Below are 19,167 nucleotides of genomic sequence, written 5' to 3'. Positions count from 1 at the left end.
GGCGTTTATGCCTTTCTCTCGTTGCTTGACTCTTAAGGATTCAGATAATATAAAGCCTACTTAAAAGAAACAAAAAAAGCTTCAAGAAAAAATAAGTGGATACCTAGATAGGGCTGCATATTTACTGCATAGTAGAGGTAAATTAAATATTATCGATCGACGAACAATATTGCTTCTGATAAAACGCATCATTTAGAATTTGACTATCTGGCTTTATGCGCTCTCAAATTGTAGCTTTTACCTTCTAGTACCTAGGTAAGGGGTTACTACGCAATTTCAAGTTTTGTGATTAGGACTATTTTCCAATAACTCACCTTTAGTTGCGCTTTAAGGTCAATATTCTGGTTCTCTAGTATCTCACTCTCATTCACCAAGTTGACAGTTCGCTCTCTTTTCTTCATTCTGCACTTGGTTGCTGCTATCTTGTTTCTTTCACGTCGCCGCCGTCTGCGCTCTTCGTCTTCTGGTGTAAGCTGTAAAAGAACGAGAGAATGAAACTAAAGAAAAACATTTAATAAAAACTGCCCCAGTAAATTAAACGCTCAACTCTCTTCTAGTGTTTTATTTTCTAGTGATTTACGTTCTATCTCTGATTCAAATCTTTTGAGATCTTTTAAGAAATAACTGAATCGATAACCCAACACTGTCTTCAGTTCTACACTTTGCGAAATCTAATCAATCATAATGCTTTGTTATCAAAATTATCACGGCTAAACTATGGAACGGATATTGATAAAATTCGACGAGAAAATAAATTGCCTCAGGAAGCAAACAATTTTATAAGGTTACTTTGTCGTTCGGGAAACAGACGTTTCTCTGGGGACTCATAAAAACAAAAATAACGTTGATGAAGGTGCTAGTACTTAGTTAAATATACGTACCTATATAAAATCGAATACCTCAGCGCACTATGTTAATTAAGCTGTCGAACCTACTCGATACTTATTGATGACTCTACCAGGAACTCCTTCATAGGCCAGGAAGATTGCGAATCGAAACTAAACTGGCTTTATAGCTACCAAGCTGCATTATAATTCAACGGCTTTATTGAAGTTTTATGAGCTTACAAAGAAGGTTGGCTACTGGCATCGCAAATGCGTTCCGATCGTGACTTAACTTCCCGATTGAAACTTGATGGGAAATTATTATCATTGGCAGTGAGTTTACCATCTTTACATTCGAAACGCCTGAATAATTCAATTTAGAAATTGCTCTTTTACTAGTTTCCAACTCAGTAAATAAAGTCATACAGATCTTTAGTATAAAACAGGTCAGTAGGTCCTAAGTTTGACTTGCGCTAACTTGGTAAATACCCACATACCTAGGTATGTTTGTAAGAGTCGACAATAAAATGTAATGTTCTATCTCATGTAAAATGTTATTTATTGGGTTTTTGTAATAAACTGTTCCACTGCTATACGCTTGCATGGTCTTAGGAGAGAGGCTTAAACCCTCAACTCTACCTCATTACAGATTGTTCTTTAAGCAATCGCTTATTATCAGAAGTTGCTGGTGAAAGCCACTTTCCTAACTCCAGAACGGAGTTTCCGGACAAAATAACCCAATACCTATCAATTGAACTGCTATGATGGTCTACAAATTTACCTATAGGCTGATGAGAAGGTGAAGGTCGCGGCACGTAAAAAGACCTAAGATTGTAATTTTTCTAATACAGAAAAGCCTACCTCGACGAATCTATAAGTGAGATTACGGGATTCACTTGCGTATTCGCCGCACTAACCTGAAGATCTGCTTAGTTTTCAATTTTATAATAAACTAGCCGTCTCGGCGAACTTCGTTCCGCGGATATTTTTTTTATGATTGTTATATGTTAATACTTGTTATCCTATTCCGGTCTAAGATGAATCCAAAAAATCAAATATCATAAAAATTGGTCCAGCCGTTCTTGAGTTATAAATGGTGTAACTAACACAACTTTTTTACCTATATATAGATGCGAATAAAAATGATTGCATTATTAAATTAATGTTATCTTTTCGTGTAATTAACATTAAACTTGTATTTCATAATAAAATGATAGGCTGTTAGATTTATTTCATTTGTTTAAATAGGTACGCTTTACGAGATCCGAGGTACGTTTTAATCGAAATTTAAATAGAAAGAAAGCTATTTCGTCTTCTTAATTGTCAATGATATGTAGATACGAACAATAAGTGACTCCTTACCTCACTTTTAGGTGCCTGCGTATGACTACTGTCGTAGTCATCATCACTTTCCTCTTTCTTCATCCGTTTGATTCCGCCGTCGGTGTCGCTACCCGACATCTTCCTCTTCGACTCTATGGTCAACTTCAAACCGGCCTTTATTAATTCCGAGCACGTCTGAAAATAAAAATGGACTTAATTTGATTATTTAAATTTTTTAAGCTGGCTTCGACCTTTGGTTAGTGCTGTGGTCTTATAATTGGGAGGTCCTGAGATTGATCCCCGGATGGGGACAATTTGGGAATTTATAATTCTGAATTTCTAGTTGTCCTCTCTTGTAGGAATACGATCGTATCTTGTTACCACACTACCAACAGAGACGTGCCACGATATAATTTAGCGTTCCGGTCCGATGTCGCAAATAAACCGATTAGGTTGGTACGGATTTAATGAAATTTTCACACCCGCTAGCATCTTAGACTGTATCATCACTTAACCACCAGTGAAGATGGCAGTCACAGACTAACTTGAAATGAACTACAAAACATTTCAGTAGTCTTGCAGATCAAAGTTCAGTAACAGAGTCAAAGAAGTCTTATCATACTTAATTCTATTAGGTAGCTTAAGGAGATAATATTTTAAAAGGTGTTTTTGGAAGTCTCAAGATTAAAGAAAGACCCGCAGAGCAAGTAGGTTCTGAAACGTCGCAGCGAAATTACTTTATCATCATCTAAAAATTCCAAAATTTTCAAAATTCAAATTCATTTATTTCAAGTGCTAACGCCTAATATATAAGAACTTTTGAAATGTCAATTCCGTGTTTTATAGTTACTGTACCACCGGTTCGGAAGGTAGATTCTACCAAGATGAAGCCGGCAAGAAACTCAGCAGTTGCTCTTTTCCAACATCAATATTTTACATTTTACATTTTAACATTCATTTTAAATCGTGTGTGAGATGAAAGCGGTTCCGGATGCTTCCAAGCAACTTTGTCATTAGGACTACAGCAATCGTTTAGTAACTTCGCTGTAATGAATGTGATTTATCATATTCTTTAAAATTATGCATTGTTAGGTCCAGAATTACCTTGGGAATTATAATAAAAAAGTGTATAACTCAATCCACAAGTTATTTTTGTAGGTACGTATCCCAGATGATATGCAATGTCACTAATTTTTGATTATTTTTAGAAGTCGTTTGTTTATATCAATTTTTTGCCTATAAAGACTAATATTGTGTCTTACAAATACTATATTATTATAAATATAGATACTGTGAAGCTATAGTAAGCAGGTATGCAAATTTCTACAAATTTCTCACGGAGGGATTCGCGTGATTTTATATCGGCTCGGGAACAGCTCTTTTCTGCAATATAATTATAGCTTCGATAGCAATAAATCTCAACAGATCATCATCATAATAGAGACGGGATATATTCAAGTGAGCGTTGTGCTCATTATTTTTTGTTTCTAGCAAGATATCAAAGCTGTGCGAAGCGCCATATTATAGAATTAGGTAACCTACCTACAAATTCGGACAAACGAAAATAATGCAAATAAGTACATGTTCACGTCAATTGCTTGCGAAATAAAGGTAGTACCTACATTTAAGTCAAAATTTGTTTACATTATTTATTTTGTCTTGTTATGTTAGTGTTGCTGTAATTATTTATCTATTTTTTAAGTCGATTAAATACTTATTGTTAGTTAACGTACCATCATTACATCGTGATGAAGTAATTATGGTGCGATTACGAAAAAAAAACTGATGTTTAATTTCGACTCATCTCACTAATGATAAACATTTAATCAAAGTAAGGGTAAACATATAATTATGGCTTAGCACGTTTTAAAATCTAATTAAGAATTGAATGATGTGGATTTTCAATAAAATCGTGAGCTAGTAATCTTTTTAACATTGGATTCTTATAATATATTGATTGAGTAATGTTTTGATGCTTAATGGGCACGCATTAGTTTTAACTTTTACCCACGCAAAGGCAAACACCAATCATTATTAATCGTTATTACCTATAAAATAGTTTGTTTGTTTATTAGCATGAATAAGCAATAATATAATGATGGTAAAAGTCACTACGTCACTCTCCGGCCATCTATTCTCTATGCAAAAAATCGCGACATACATTTATGTGTTGCTGTGTGAAAGAAGGATAAACAAATAAACAGTTTTGTTCATTACCTCCGTATGCCGTAAGACCGAAGTATTTACGTTGAAATGATTTCGTCGGAGCTATTTAAGTTCGATAGACAGAGGCCTTTTCAAGAAGCCTGGGTGGGTCCCGGGCACCGGGCACGTTTGGAACTTACGTTAACTCGTTTTTTGAAATGCAGCTACTTAGGTATCACCATTGTCTTACAACAATAAAAAAAGTAGTATTTATCTCTGAATAAAAAGTGCCTTCTCAGGTATATATGAATGAAGAGGTTTAACTTTAAAGTGTTCTAGGCAACTATAAAACGGTTCTGACGAAGAACATAAGTCTTTTAGGAATAGAATCACTAATAGGTAATTATTATATACCAGAATTCCCTATGTGTAGTAAGTAGGTTATATCGTCAGCGTTCTTTTTACGAGACACAACTTATATCTATTTATACGAGGCTCCTTGCTGTCTGCTAATAGATTTATTTGCATAGATACTTAATAGTAATTATTATGCCCTCAATTATATGAATTACAATACATAATAGCAGATACTCATGGTACTGCAAAATAAATGCAATCGTAATTTTTTACCATCGTAATAATCGTTGGAAGCGTTCATTTTTCTCACATTTAAGAACGTCCGGACCATTGTTCATTTTCCAAGGAAAAAAAATACGTCGAACATAACAACAGATTATATTAAAAGAAATATTCTTTAAATAACATTAAAAAAAAAACTTCGAGACTATTTTTTTAAAATGATGATTACAAAAAAATGCCTAAATAAAAAAAATTAAATTACAAGCGTTATTTAGTTACTAAAATAAACGTTTTTGTCAACAAATCCGCTAATCATCATCACCATCACATCACCCATTACCGGCCCACTACAGTGCACGGGTCTCATCCCATAATGAGAAGGGGTAGTCCATCACGCTGGCCCAGTTCGGATCGGTGGACTCCACCGTTGAGAACATTATGTCGAACTCTCAGCCATGCCGGTTTCCTCACGATGTTTTCCTTTACCGTTAAAGCAAGTGATATTTGAATTTCTTGAAATGGACATAACTTAAAAAAGTTGGAGGTGCGTACTGGGATTGTGCTACCCAAAGTGCTATCACCGCTTCTGCTAAATACTTCATTGAATTATCAAATCAACTCTACCACTACAGCCCACTATAGAGCCCGGGTCTCCTTGAGGAGGGTTTAGGCCGTAGCAGATTCATAGGCTTTACGCGCCTTTGAGAACGTTTTGCAGAACTCGGAAATGCACGTTTCCTCACGAGGTTTTTCTCCACCGTCAAAGCGAGTGATATTGAATTGTATAAATTAAAAACGCACATTACTCCAAAAAAGTTAAGAGGGCCGTCGATCGAAACCTTTTGCCCCGAGGGAGGCCGGATCCATAACCACCTCTGGTTACCGACAGAGACGACTTGGGACCTTGCAAAGAATTCCGAAACTGTCCTCCTAAAATGTTCAATAGTCAAAGGTTTATCGAATTTCCTTGGGGTGTGGGCGGACATTTTCATATCGTGATTTTAATGTTCCGCCTTTAAATGCTGATAATGGAGATTGACTTGGGGGAGGAGCTGTTGACGATAAGTTAACAGTCAATGCCATCAAAATAATTATATTTAAACGTGATGGCAGTGTTTTATCTTGGTTTTATCATTCGCAATTATTGTTATAGTGGCAAAGGCTTATAATAAACGTTAGCCTCTGTGTAAAGTATTTTTATACTTGACCTGTCGTACCTATACTTACCATAAAGTACCTACTATCAAACGCATTATATGCTACAAGTACCCATCAATTCTGTTTTTTATTGTGGCCTACGTAGTTCGTACCTACTATTGATCTTCTCAGTCTGACGGTCTTGTCTGTCTTAACGTGGTAGAGAAGTAAGAAAAGTGCAGTGGAATTTTAAAATCAGTCCCTTGCAAGTCAAACTATGCTGTCTTTTAGGGTGTTTTAAGCATACCCGGCTTAGTTTGTCTTGGGCATCTTAGACCAGGATTCCAATTCGCTTTAGTTTGAGCTTGTTAAGAGTACGAGCGTAGCACTATTAGCTCACTACAATATCCAAATCTGAACTTATACAAACATTTGATATCTCTCTTGTTAGTTTCTTGCTAGGCTTATTTGAATAAGAAAATTGTCTCAGGCATGCAGGTTTCCTCACGGTGTCTTCCTTCACCGGTGAAGCAAGTGATATTTTAATAACTTACACTAAAAACACTATAAACAAACATAACTTGGAGGTGTGTGCTGGGTTTCGAACTCGGCCCCCCGAAAGTAAAGCCGAAGTCCGAGCCACTGTAGCTCAGTCACCGCTTCATATAAGTATATTTTGTTTAAGTTGACCTTATGGAGGGTTAATATATATATAAGGGTTATATAAGGGTTAATATATATATAGGGTTAATATATTTTTTGGAGGTATAATTTTACCTTTTGTATGCTGGGCGGAGTACCCGACGCTGGTGAGGTAGCTGACGAGCTGTTTGACATCGATGAGTTAGAGTCGTTCCCGCTTCCATTCTGCAATTTAGATTATACTTACATTTAGCTAAATAATAGAAAAAAAAATCTTATGATATTTATATCATGCACCTACTTGAAACTCTTGGATCGGAAACGTGGTCGTTTACTATGGGCCATAAGAAGGCTCAGAGTCACTCAGCGGGCGATTGAGGGAGCTGTTTTGGGAGTATCCCTACATGATCAAATAATGAATGAGGAAATCCGTAGAAGTACCAGAGTTACCGACATAGCTCAGCGAGTCGCAAAGCTGAAGTGTTAATGGGCGGGGCACATAGCTCGGAGAACCGATGGACGTTGGGGTTCCAAGGTGCTGGAATGGCGACCCCACACAGGTGAACGCAGCGTTGGTTGGCCCCCAACGAGGTGGATAGACGACATCAAACGAGTCGCTGGGAGTTGACGAAACAAGCAGCCCAGGTCCGTGGATTTTGGAACTCCCTAAAATAGACCTATGCAGTGGACTTCAATCGGTTAAAGTGATTATGATGATGATGACCTGCTACCTACCGACGTGCGTTAGTTTTTCTTAACTTATCTCTTGGGTTCGATAAAGTAGATATAGTTATATATACTTTAATTTTAATCTAGACTAATGCATTCTAGCCGGATTTGATTACCCATAGTTACTCCAGGAAAAACTATTGCAAAATATTTATATGTACATAATAGCACAGCAGACGGCAGTTCCAATAAACCACAGCCGAAAAATATGTTACAAGGGAAAACTAATAAACTAAGTAGGTACGTAAATTTAACGCGGTTTTCCTGTTTAAAAATTCAAGGTCCGACATCAATATACTTCTCAATAGAATATAGTCGAATGTATCAAAATTTTCTTTCGACGTGATTTTTGGGGCTATTAACTTTATGATCAAAAATTAAAACCTAAAAGATCATTCCACCCACTGACTGTCGTGTCGAAATTTTAAAAGTCGGTATTGAGGACAAGTGGGATATCATACGAAGGGGTAAGTTTGAGGATTCCAGGATAGATGTTCATTTTCCCCATCAGCCGTATAGTTATTTTATACATTTAAATATATTCAATAAAAATAAAAAACATTTTCTCTTCCTCCCCTCTGGGAGGAGCTCAAATTAGCTAACTTGAGCTGAAAGAAAATTATGTACAGCACCATAACTTATTAACAATTGATATTGAATAAAAAATCAGTAGAGGCTTTATCGAAGTCGATTTTATCAAAAGAAAATTAATTTTATAGAAAACTTCCTTATTGTTTTGTATTTCATAGTGCGCTAAGTTTTCATCTAAGTACCCATAATACAAAGCTACGCTTAGTTTAGGGCTAGATGCTCCCATCTAGCCCTAAACTAATTATAGTTTGTATTATTATTTATTTATTATTTTCATTTTTTCATTACGAATTTTACATCATAGTTATGTCAACTAATGGACGTTAGGTATTTTGTTATAGTTCTAAATTCGGGACACTTATTCTAGTTAACCGCTACGATTTGTCTAACACTATTCCTATCCTATTTTTGGCTTGACTGAAGCCGGGAAACGAGTGTCGGGCCTTGACAACGTCTAATGGAACATTTTCCATGTCACCGCCCGCCTGCTAAATGGACAATGTATGTTCCTTGACGGTGCCATGTTTATTAAAGTGGGTTTTTTATGTGTTCCCCTCGACTTGCTTAGAAAATACAACTCAATACCTACCTACCCATACGACTCTAATTAATTTGCTTAGATTATAATTACGAGTAGAACCTAACCAAATATAAAAATATTTTAGGCACTATAGTGTCATAAAATTAAATCGTTGTTAAATTACAAAATCGTTGTTAAACTACAATTGATCTTTGTATCCATAGGCACAGTTTTGAATTAAACATTTTCAAGTCTGCTTTCTTCTTATTTTTGCCCTCATTCCACGCTTGGATTCTGCACAACATGTCTTCTCCCTAAACTCACTTCTCTCTATACACTTCTTTTAGACGCATATCCTCGGACACACAATCAATCATCTTCAATTCACCAGTCTTCCTATACGCTTTTGTCTTTTCACTGAAACTTATAACATTCCTCTGTTAACATAATTTTTTATACACCGTTTTTTTATTCAACACACTTCTGCGGATTCTACGAGCACCTGAGACGAGTACGGATTCCGCCTCTGTCTAGCCCGTTTCTTCTTAAACCAAACCCGTTACCTGAACTTGCGTTAAAATGCTTCAATAAACTATTGAAAGTTACATAATACTATCTACCTAATAGTAAAACTTTATATAAGTAACAATGGTAACCTACAGACGGATATGCAAATGGCGGAATTAAACATAATAGCAACGATCAACAAGATGTCGCACCAGATTAGCCTTTTGTTCGTGGGCATTTCACGCTCCACATTCCGCGGCGCATACAAGTCTAATTGTACACATTTATAACGCGACGGTAACGGATAATGATGTACAATTAGTCCATGTAAACAATTACGAAGAGAATATACATCACCGGTAACCTTTAACAGTCCACTGCTGGACTAAAGGCCTCTCCTTACGGGAGGATTTGCTCATAAACACCACGCTGGGCAGAAGGGTTGGTGATGTCCAAGACTCTATTCCCTAACTCTCCTACTACAAAAGAGATCAAGCGCAGAACGTTTTTGAATTACGGCCCATGTTCAAACTTCGGGCTGGTATTAAGAATTTCTAGGTAGAAAACCCAATACTATTCGTTAGTCCGGCTCTGGCGGTCCTCGACCAACCACGGATATGAATGAAATTTAGCACAGAGATAGATTATAGTCCAGAACAGCACAAGGCTTCTTTTTATTCCGGAAATATGAACTATAAAAGATTGACATGTTTTTTTTTTTTGCATTGTGATGGTTTCGAAGTCTGAGAATACCATAATAGGCATACCATAAAATTTAGAAAAAGAAACAACCAGTTATTTATAAAAATAAATCATTAAACATAATAAATAGCGTCAGGTAGTCTACTTTTACATTAAGTAACCAAGACATTGTGTCTGAGGTACATGACCTCAAATTGCTTGGCGCTTAGAATTATCCAATGTTTGTAATGACGGCTAATGGTCACGTGGTATTACGTGGCCAATGCTTGGCAAACATTCAATATGCCCACTTTGCATTCGAACGAGCATTTCGCGTGCAACAGACCTAAATACTGCAAGGAGCTCTTTTGCATTTTGATCGATTAGTAATCTATAAGTGCAAGGTTAGTAGCAGTAGTTCTATAGGACTTTTTATTGAATGATTTTTTGGATTATGAACCCGAAGGAGCCAATGGGATTCTATCGCTAAGCCTCTAGTATTCGTGTATCCGTCCTTCCTCCGTCCGTCCGTCCGTCTGTACATCTGACAGGTTTATCCCATGACTCGTAACAGGTACAGAGTTGAAATTTGCACAGCCCGTATGTGATAACGTGTTTTCATTGCCACAATTTCTACAAAAACAAGAACAATGTTTTTGGGGTTTTGGCCCATCTTAATCCCATGTGTTTAGTTTAGTGATATTTTCAAACTCGCACCTTGCGAAGTGTTTTAAAAGACTTACACTTGTAAGAAAATTTTAAGTCATAAAAACCGTATAGCAGCGTGGATAAAGTTTAAATCGATCTCTTCCTTGAAAGAAGCCTTTGCCCGGCAATGCAGCAATAATTGGCTGATAATATATTAGATGATAACGATTGACTACAGTCAACCTGATGCTGCAGCCCAAGGTACAACTTGCTTTAACCTTGAAGAAAATTGCCTATCCATTATTGATTTGTAGAAACAAATATAGGTAATAATATGGGTTCCTTGCAAAGTCAGAAATCGGAGGGGCATTCCAAATCTTAGCTATGCGTATTCGAGGAAGCGTAAGTAAAGCGAAGGGTTTATGGAATATCAAACTACATTTTACTTTTAGTTATTGGAATGCCTTGCCCCAAAGAAAATTCAAAGATATGGTTTTATTGCGTATCCTAACGTTTTTGCATAAGTTTTGCCTACGCAATGTAAATCCCATTATGATTATTACTGGAGCCAAATGGATTCAATCAGGCACTTTATCTAAAGTGCAGTTCCGACTTTAAGTAGGTAGGTAACTAACTATCTAGGTCACTCAGGAGTTTAGTACCAAGGTCAAGCTGAACACAACTTACCTATTCGTTTAAAACAAACTACTATTTGTTTGTATTTTATTCCATCAGATTATTTACTTGAGACATGAACATACATACCATTAAATGTTTGTAGGTATTCATTAAAATATAAATAGCTATAGGTCCGTACATAACGTCTGCATCATTATCCATCGTCATCTATATATCTATTAATATAATATATCATCATAAAAGTAGGTATCTATATTCTAACCGGAAGCCAACCATACTGCTTTGCAGGCTTAAATCTAGCTGGACAGAAGACGTCACAAGCGTTTGTTTTAATTTCATTGCATTTGCAAATTCGACAAAGCTTTTAACGAAATAAACGAATGTTTTTGAATATCTAGTATCTAATATACACGTTCTTAGTAAAAGTTTTAAAATTTATGAAAGCATTCTTGAATGAACAGACACCTCATGATTGATTACATTCTAAAAACTGTAACTATAGATAGAAATAGGTTATATTTACCTTAAAACTAGCATTCTTGTCGTAGTTGTACTGATCCAAAGGATTTGTCATGGTTATGACGTCGTTCACAATTTCTGGAGTCCGTAGGGTGGTGGTAGCGACGCTTTCTGCGGCTAGAAGGTTCATCATGGCAGCACTTAGATTCACGTTCACACTAAGGTACGCCCCTGACTCTCCGTCCGTTCCCACAGGACCAGTCGGCGATGGGGAGGTATCCTCACATTTAATCGTCGGCACTGCTGAGCTAATGCTCGACGAATTCATTATATCCTTGTACGGAGCCAGCTTCACTTCTTTTTGGTTACACTTCACACTAAAACTATCGGTTAACGCACTAACACTAAGTCTATATCACGGTTACGCACTATCACTATGTTACTAAGGCTAAATATCACTGACTGTGGTAAACTGGTTCCCAATGGCACTTAAGTCTTCCGACGAGAAGTCTTCACGGGGAGGTAACGTTGGTAACGTTTTACGCGATCTGCAAATAAAAAGAAAACCATTAAGTTAAGGTAAACAAAAATTTACAATTGTGCACACGTTGCGAAAGGACTGAGCGGGCATAAAGTGGAAAGGTCGCCACATAAACACTCTTATAATTGCTGAAGTAAAGACCATCTGGCTAGTTTTGTCCCCTGTTAATATAACGACATCGTGCTAGGTTCCTAGCACGATGTCGTTATATTAAAATCTCGAATTTGTTCTTAACTAGAAATTAAACTAGTCTTAAAGCTAGTCTACAAAATGGCACTGGATTTTCTTAAATTTATTTATCGGACCAGGTAAAATTTAGCAATGCAAGTAATACTCTTATCATATTGCATTTGCAAGTTTACTTACAATAGTAGACTCCTATTTGAGTATCGACATTATATAATGTCAAAGCAAAATGAAACTAAAAAGCCACTAATTAATTCTGTACCACTGATTTCTAATTTAAGAACATTCCATCAAGAGGGTTTTGATGGGATTTTGAGGGATCATTTGAGGTTTAAAATAAACGGGATAATTTATATTTAACTTTGACAAAACATTGTTTTGTATTTGAAAACAACATTACTATTGCAAGTTTAACGAATCTTATACTTATCAGGCATGTATCTTTGATTGTGTATGAATTTATGAGCTTTTGTTTATCCACAAATATACAGTAAAACTGTAGACATGTTGATGTGCAATAAAAAACTTTAAAGGGCACGCTTGTGCTTCGCAATCAGACGAGACCCCGATTTCACAAGAGCCCGCGGGCAGTTTTTAATTAGAGTAGAGCTATCCGACCATCGCGGCCTCGCAGTCAGGATGCGACTCCAATAAAACGCTTTTTTACAGACCAATTGAAATTGCGCTATAAAATATAAACTAGCGCTTTTTTACGACGGGCTTTACGCTCTTCCGTGTAGTCTTGTCCATTGTTCGGGTGTCGTGCGGATTACCGCGACAAGGACACGAATGGATTAAACAATTAACAAACAAAAAGATACCGATGTTGATCGAGGCAACAATGTGGAAATTAGGGCGTCCGATGTATAAGTAGAACACGCCCTGATCGTGGACACGATCAGCGAGCGCGATTTAAACAGGAGCTAAGTTGCGCCTATTCCCTATATAGCTATGCGAGTCGAAAGCTGTCTGGCACCTTGACCCGCAGTTTATACGTACATGTGTATACTTCTACTTACATTCTTATCTCAGCATAGTATGTAGATATCTATAGTCATATCAGTCACGTAAAAGCAATAAAGCACTGAGCCTGAGTAACCTAGATGCGAGCGTTTCCTCCCGAGGCATGCAAGTTAAATTCTTTACCGACAGATATATGGTTAAGCGCCTGTCTAATAGATTGTCGTCTTCAAGGTTCAAGCCACTTATAGGTATTTTCGACTGCCACTCCCCGCGTCGAGTTTGTCTACATGATAATTAAAACCGTTCGCTGGAAAATGTATGGCCGTACGTCACTCTTGGATATACAGCTTATGGACGGAACGGGTTTATCAGAAGGGTCCTACTATATTTTGTTTAACAATGTTTTTACTATCTAAGTTTGCCGGTGTATAAAGTATAGGCTAGACACTTTACGTTTTACGTGGACATATTAGTCCATGCAAAATTACGTAGGCTGCATAAAAGGAAGATGAACCAACAATCACATTAATCCATATTAATATTATAAACGCGAAAGTGCTTGCTGTTTTATGCTACCTCCATACGACTGCCAATATATATAAATTCATATTATAGTTAAACATATATGTGATGTTTATTTCTCATTTATTGCACCACCTACCTCTTTTCTGTTTGTTTTCCTTGTGCTTTTGATTGCCTGGAAGAAATCGCTATGACCACCAAATCGTTTCCTCTTGGTCAATGTTTATATCTCTGTAACTCTTTTTTCTCTGGTGTACAATAAAAGCGTATTCATTCATATATTCATACTGCATCGATTTTGATGAAATTTGGTATATATGAAAGATGGACAAACCTAGAACTTTCCTTCGTGGAAAAGCACACTGGGAAACCTTACACTTCGTTACCTTTGCACAGTTTTACGGTTTATGCGATATTAACAAAATTTTGGTGAGAGATGTTAATTATAATTTTTTTTTCGGTTAAAGTTTCGTCCGGAAATGAACATAGGGTATTTATTTCCCATAAATACCAACGGTCGCTGCTGGATTTTTAAAAAAACGAAACGGATGCGAACGAATTCGCCGGCTAAATCTAGGTTATGATATTAGTAGGGATTGTGATTAATTACTGTGGTATTATTGATTACTCATTTTGAAAGAGAAAATTGGATATTGACTGTTTGTAAATATGCCAAGAGCAAAGAATGTGTTCAAGCTTTGACGCAATATTGGATTTCTCGCCGGCAGCGGACTTCCAATGGCTTTGCAAGTAAATGAAACATCTGTTCAAATAGTAGCTGTAGTTACTTATAAGTTGGCAAAGATTGCCTACATACAACAGAATACCTAGAGCAAGCTAGTTTAAGCATCCTTGTGTTTTGTGGTGAAGGAAAACATAGGGGGGAAACCGGTTTCCTCGCGATGTTTTCCTCTATTGATATCATTCATTCCCACCATATTCTGATTAATTCACACATCCATCAGAACCAACGCTGCGTTTACCAGAGCGGGTTCGCCATTTGGACCTTAGGACCCCAACTTCCATTGGTTTTTCGAGCTATGTTCCCCACCCATTGCCTTTTCAGTTTCGCGACTCGTTACTCTATGACGGTAACTCTAGTTCTCCCGGACCACTTCCTATGTGATTTGATCACGAAGTGATAATCCTAAAATAGCTCTGTCCATCGCCCGATGAGTGACTCTGAACCTTGTTATGAGGCTTATACTCAGCAAGTACAAAATAAATTTATGCAGCAATCATTTTGTGACTTAGTGTCATACATTCCATAAAGGGTACATTCCGAAAGGTATAAAAAGGATATAATATTATATAGTACTTATTAACAGTTGTGTGACCGAGTGGGTCGATACAACGTTAAAAAATGCAAATACCAATCTGGCAGTAGGACGTCCGTACCACAAAAGGGAAATAAGAAAAATAAATGTATCCGGTCGATACAGCGTAGGTTGAACTCATGTAAAATATAATTTTGTGCCTCCTATAAGAATTTAAATAGCATGCGAATCCATACTAATAAAATAAACGCAAAAGTGTGTCTCTTTGTTTACATGTTACCTTTGTTATATTTATCTCTACCTTTTATGTCGTATTGTCGTATGTCTCTACCGAAATATACTGAAAATCTACTAAAACTATATATTTATCTCATGGCCTGCATCCTTGAGAATACTTTTTTAACCAAGTACCATGCTCACCATCTCGTATTTTCGTGAATAGGCCCAACAAAACGTATAGGTACAGTATAGAATTAATCTGTAGACCTAGGGTTAATTTAATAGCATTTTTAAGGGTAGGTTCATATATTTAGAGGACGATTTATCTTTTGGAACTTCGCATAGTCATTATTAGTTTCAACTTTCAATTTATTACTTCTGAAATTATTCCCATCACTGCGTAGTACTGAAAGCCGTATTTTCCGTCCCTCTTCATCCATTTCAGTGATAATGTTGTGTGAAAGGGAGGAAATGCATCTACAAAGCTCGGGAGCAAAAGGGGTCGAGGTGCTCATTTCTATAATGCCATAACCACAGTTTAAAATGAACGTCGGTTTGTCTCTTTGTCCCCGGACAAACGGAAAATGGGTCACCTAGTTTCGCCTCACCCATAGCAGCTATAAGCGTTTAAATATATGTCAACTTAATTGCATTGGATTTTATTAGGTACTGAGTAAGTACTTCGCAGTGAATATCTACTTTTGAATGCCAGTTTGATTAATTTAATGCATTATATTATACTTATGTTATTTAAGTGAACTTATTATGTTTTGAATTAAGTAACGACGTAAATTTTAGAAAAGACCCATGAAAAGACAAGATGAAATGTAGTTAACTTTATTTAAATCTTAAGTGAATTTAAGTAGGTAGGTATAAAAATATCTTAGAGATCATGCCTTTAGACACATCAACCCATATATTTTTTTTAAATTAATAAACGAGTTGGTTTGATTTTCCTACGTGCATTTTAAAAGGCTGCTAGCAGTTCAATTCAATAAACTGATCGTAAAATAATGAATGAACGTATCTTAATAGGGAAACGAAGGTCGAGCGGATACCTACGTGAATGAGCACACGTGAATCTACCATTTAAATACTTGCTCGTATTATAACATATAAACTCATTGTGGTATACCTACTAATTACCTACCTAGCTTTATTAGATGGAAAATGGATAATCTTACTCGGTAGATGCCTTTTTTATGGTTAACGAGCAGAAATCCGTGATTGATAGATCGGAATATCAGTTACTTACCTTTTGGGGTTAAAGAACCAATTTAAAAAGTCGAGGCAAAATACTGATTCGGAATGATCGAAAGGAATTTTAATTATGATAGATTTCAATTAAATCAAGAAACTTTTTTTTCAGAAATACTTATATTTGTCTTCATTCAAATTCTAATCCAAAATCAAAATTCATTTATTTCACTTAGTCTATATTACGCACTTTTGAAACTTCAAGTCAGTCTATTTGGCTCTAACTCTTACTCTTCCGAATAAATGATTCGGAAAGCAGATTCTAGAGAAGAAGCCGGCAAGAAACTTTATAACATTTATAAATTCATGTAAGTATGGCCATCCATATCGACAGTACTATTGAATTTAATTTTCGATGTGATTATAGATTCATTATTTATTTCGGAACTTTTATGAAAAATATTTGAATTCATAATAATTGTGTAATGTATTTGGTTGTAACCAGTTTTATATTATTTATTTGGGACAGTAAACCATTACATATTATATATATACCAGTTTATATTTATTATTATAATGTAACCAGTGACTAACCAACTAAGATTGATTATTTATTTTAGACCTAACCTCAACCATAACGAGTGCAAATCATTTATTAATCTGTCAAACCACACACGATATCGGATAACTGCATTGCAAGATTACGTATTGTCTGTTCTATCGACAAAAGACCTAAATGCAAAGACTAAGTATTTTGAATCGGATTATTAAAAAATCGTAGGTGGCACATCATTTAATATTTAAACGATCTTTTATGTAAATATTTACTTCAGCTTCGTAAGTTCTTATGTATATTTTAACCTACTTTTGAACCCACCTTACAAAATAGGCGTGCTATAAATTACTTTTATCAGTCCTTGAGTGCCAATGTCCTCCTTTAAATACGTTTTGGAACATTCCTTTACGTGGCTTGCGATAAGACTAGCTCGTAGAAAACGTGACGTAAGGAAAAAGCCTTATGTCCCTTCGAATTACAAAATGCAAAATCTCAAGATTCCTCGCGAACTCTATTGTTGTCTCCGATTAAATTAATCGTTACTTATATTGTACATACTCTTACGATTTATTTTGATCAGTCTGAAATTGCGAATCGATGTGACGAATAGTGGGTCAATTAATAGTGGGGTCTTTAGATCAATATTGCTTAACCAATTATTATTATTATTCTATAATAGACTAAGCCGCTTTCGCTGATGCGTCCATATAATTTATTTTGCTTTTTGTCTTTTTGATGTTTGTCCAGTATATTTTTAAACTGATTCAGTGATACTGTAGTCACTACATCCTCGGGCGATGCATTCCAGACGTATAGACCAATGCAATCGATTAATGCTCTAACACAACTACATTCCCTGTTAAACATTAATCTACGTATAAATAATAAGAAATATTATTTTAATTATATACATGATAAGAACATAATTTTCACCCCGGCCCCGGTATGCCTGCGCCACAGCTCCGGTGTGTTTTATGCATTAATTACGCACTTAGTGTAGGCAGATAAAAGGAACTAACTTTCATTTTTTAATTCAAGGAAAAAAAATTTATTTTATAACTGTTTTGCAATCCTGTTAATTAAAGCTGAGACCTACCCATTGATAAATAAAATTGAATAAGGCATTGCTCACACGTAGATAATTTATTTGGATATTAAATAATAATAAGTATAACTAATCTATTTTCCGAAAACAATGTTTCGGTAAAAATATACGAACATGGGCAACGAAGAAGACGTGACCAAAGAATACCATTGACATTAATTGAATCTTCCAAATGTCAGATTGTCTATATTGAATTTCTAGTTGTAAGGTGTAATAAGGAAAACATTATTGGTATGAAATATGGTGTTTTCGATGCACTGAGGTATCTGGAGCTTAATTTGTTCAATGAGTACAATGAGTACAAATTAAAAATGTTTTGGGCCTACTCTTGCATGAGTAGGTATCCCAGGCTGATTGCAAGTCCTATACTTCTCCCTTCTTACTGAATAATTCTTGTGCGAAGTCTAGCAATCCACACTTAGCATAGTGGACCAAAACAATTTCATTCTAACAGGAGCCTGTAATGAGTTAGTAATGATAATGTCGATGCTGTCCGTGTAGTGCCTTGATTGTAAAGCAATCGGTGTCCTGTGTCCATTGATATCCTGTTTCCCCGTTTGCAAAGCGCTTTATGCTCGTTCGCATATTCAGGTGGGCGATTGAATAAAAAAATAGGCAGCAATCGCCAATTAAGGCAAATCAAATTCAGCCACAAATGTTAACTGATTATTTACGCTCAATTAAAACTGAATTTGAGATTATCTTTATTTTAAAGATCAAAAGCAGCCGTTTGGAATTTGCGCTACTTTGTCGCCCATTTCACGATGTTAGTTAGGGTCAATGACACTCTTTTAATAAAATGGATGGTTTCTATGTTCCGCTTTTTAGCCAAGGTTTAAAATGGAAGTACCTATACAGGTGGGTTCAAAGTAGAAAAATTAAATTGTGCCTATGTCAACCGACTAGGTTTGACATAATTTAATATGTTATATTAAACTAGTTGTTGCCCGCGACTTCGTCTGCGTTTGATTTTGTTTTTAAAGTATTCAGTATCGCTTAGCCTTAAGTGAGTATTGTAGTATATATATACATATATATATAACATGTGACAAATAATTTGCAATAAAATAAAATTGCGACTATAATTAAAGATCTAAGATATCATATCTCTTAAGTTGGACCAGACTGCTCACGGTGAGCCAATTTTATTTAAAATCGGTTAAGTAGTTTAGAAGTC

General features: G+C 35.9%; 1 protein-coding gene across 3 annotated transcripts in view; it reads right to left on the bottom strand.

The window, feature by feature from the left end:
- Window positions 1-19,167, bottom strand: part of LOC120631589 (proto-oncogene c-Fos) — a 96,590-nt gene that overhangs the window by 6,643 nt on the left and 70,780 nt on the right. For 2 of the 3 annotated variants that reach the window (XR_005659062.1, XM_039901227.1), the window contains exons 1-4: window positions 11,489-11,752; window positions 6,786-6,875; window positions 2,187-2,342; window positions 315-473 (exon numbers count right to left, since the gene is read on the bottom strand). Coding sequence is in view for 2 of the 3 variants with exons in the window: in XM_039901227.1 (XP_039757161.1) it covers window positions 315-473; window positions 2,187-2,342; window positions 6,786-6,875; window positions 11,489-11,752 (669 nt within the window). In the remaining variant the exon portion in view is untranslated. Of the gene's footprint in view, window positions 1-314; window positions 474-2,186; window positions 2,343-6,785; window positions 6,876-11,488; window positions 11,973-19,167 lie in introns of those variants that run through there. The other variant, XM_039901226.1, reaches the window with a different exon arrangement.

The sequence above is a fragment of the Pararge aegeria genome, chromosome 18, assembly GCF_905163445.1.
Source record: "Pararge aegeria chromosome 18, ilParAegt1.1, whole genome shotgun sequence".
In the NCBI taxonomy this organism is placed as follows: Eukaryota; Metazoa; Arthropoda; class Insecta; order Lepidoptera; family Nymphalidae; genus Pararge; species Pararge aegeria.
The sequence above is the reverse complement of the archived record's forward strand: the minus strand, read 5'-3'. Positions and strand labels throughout refer to the sequence as shown.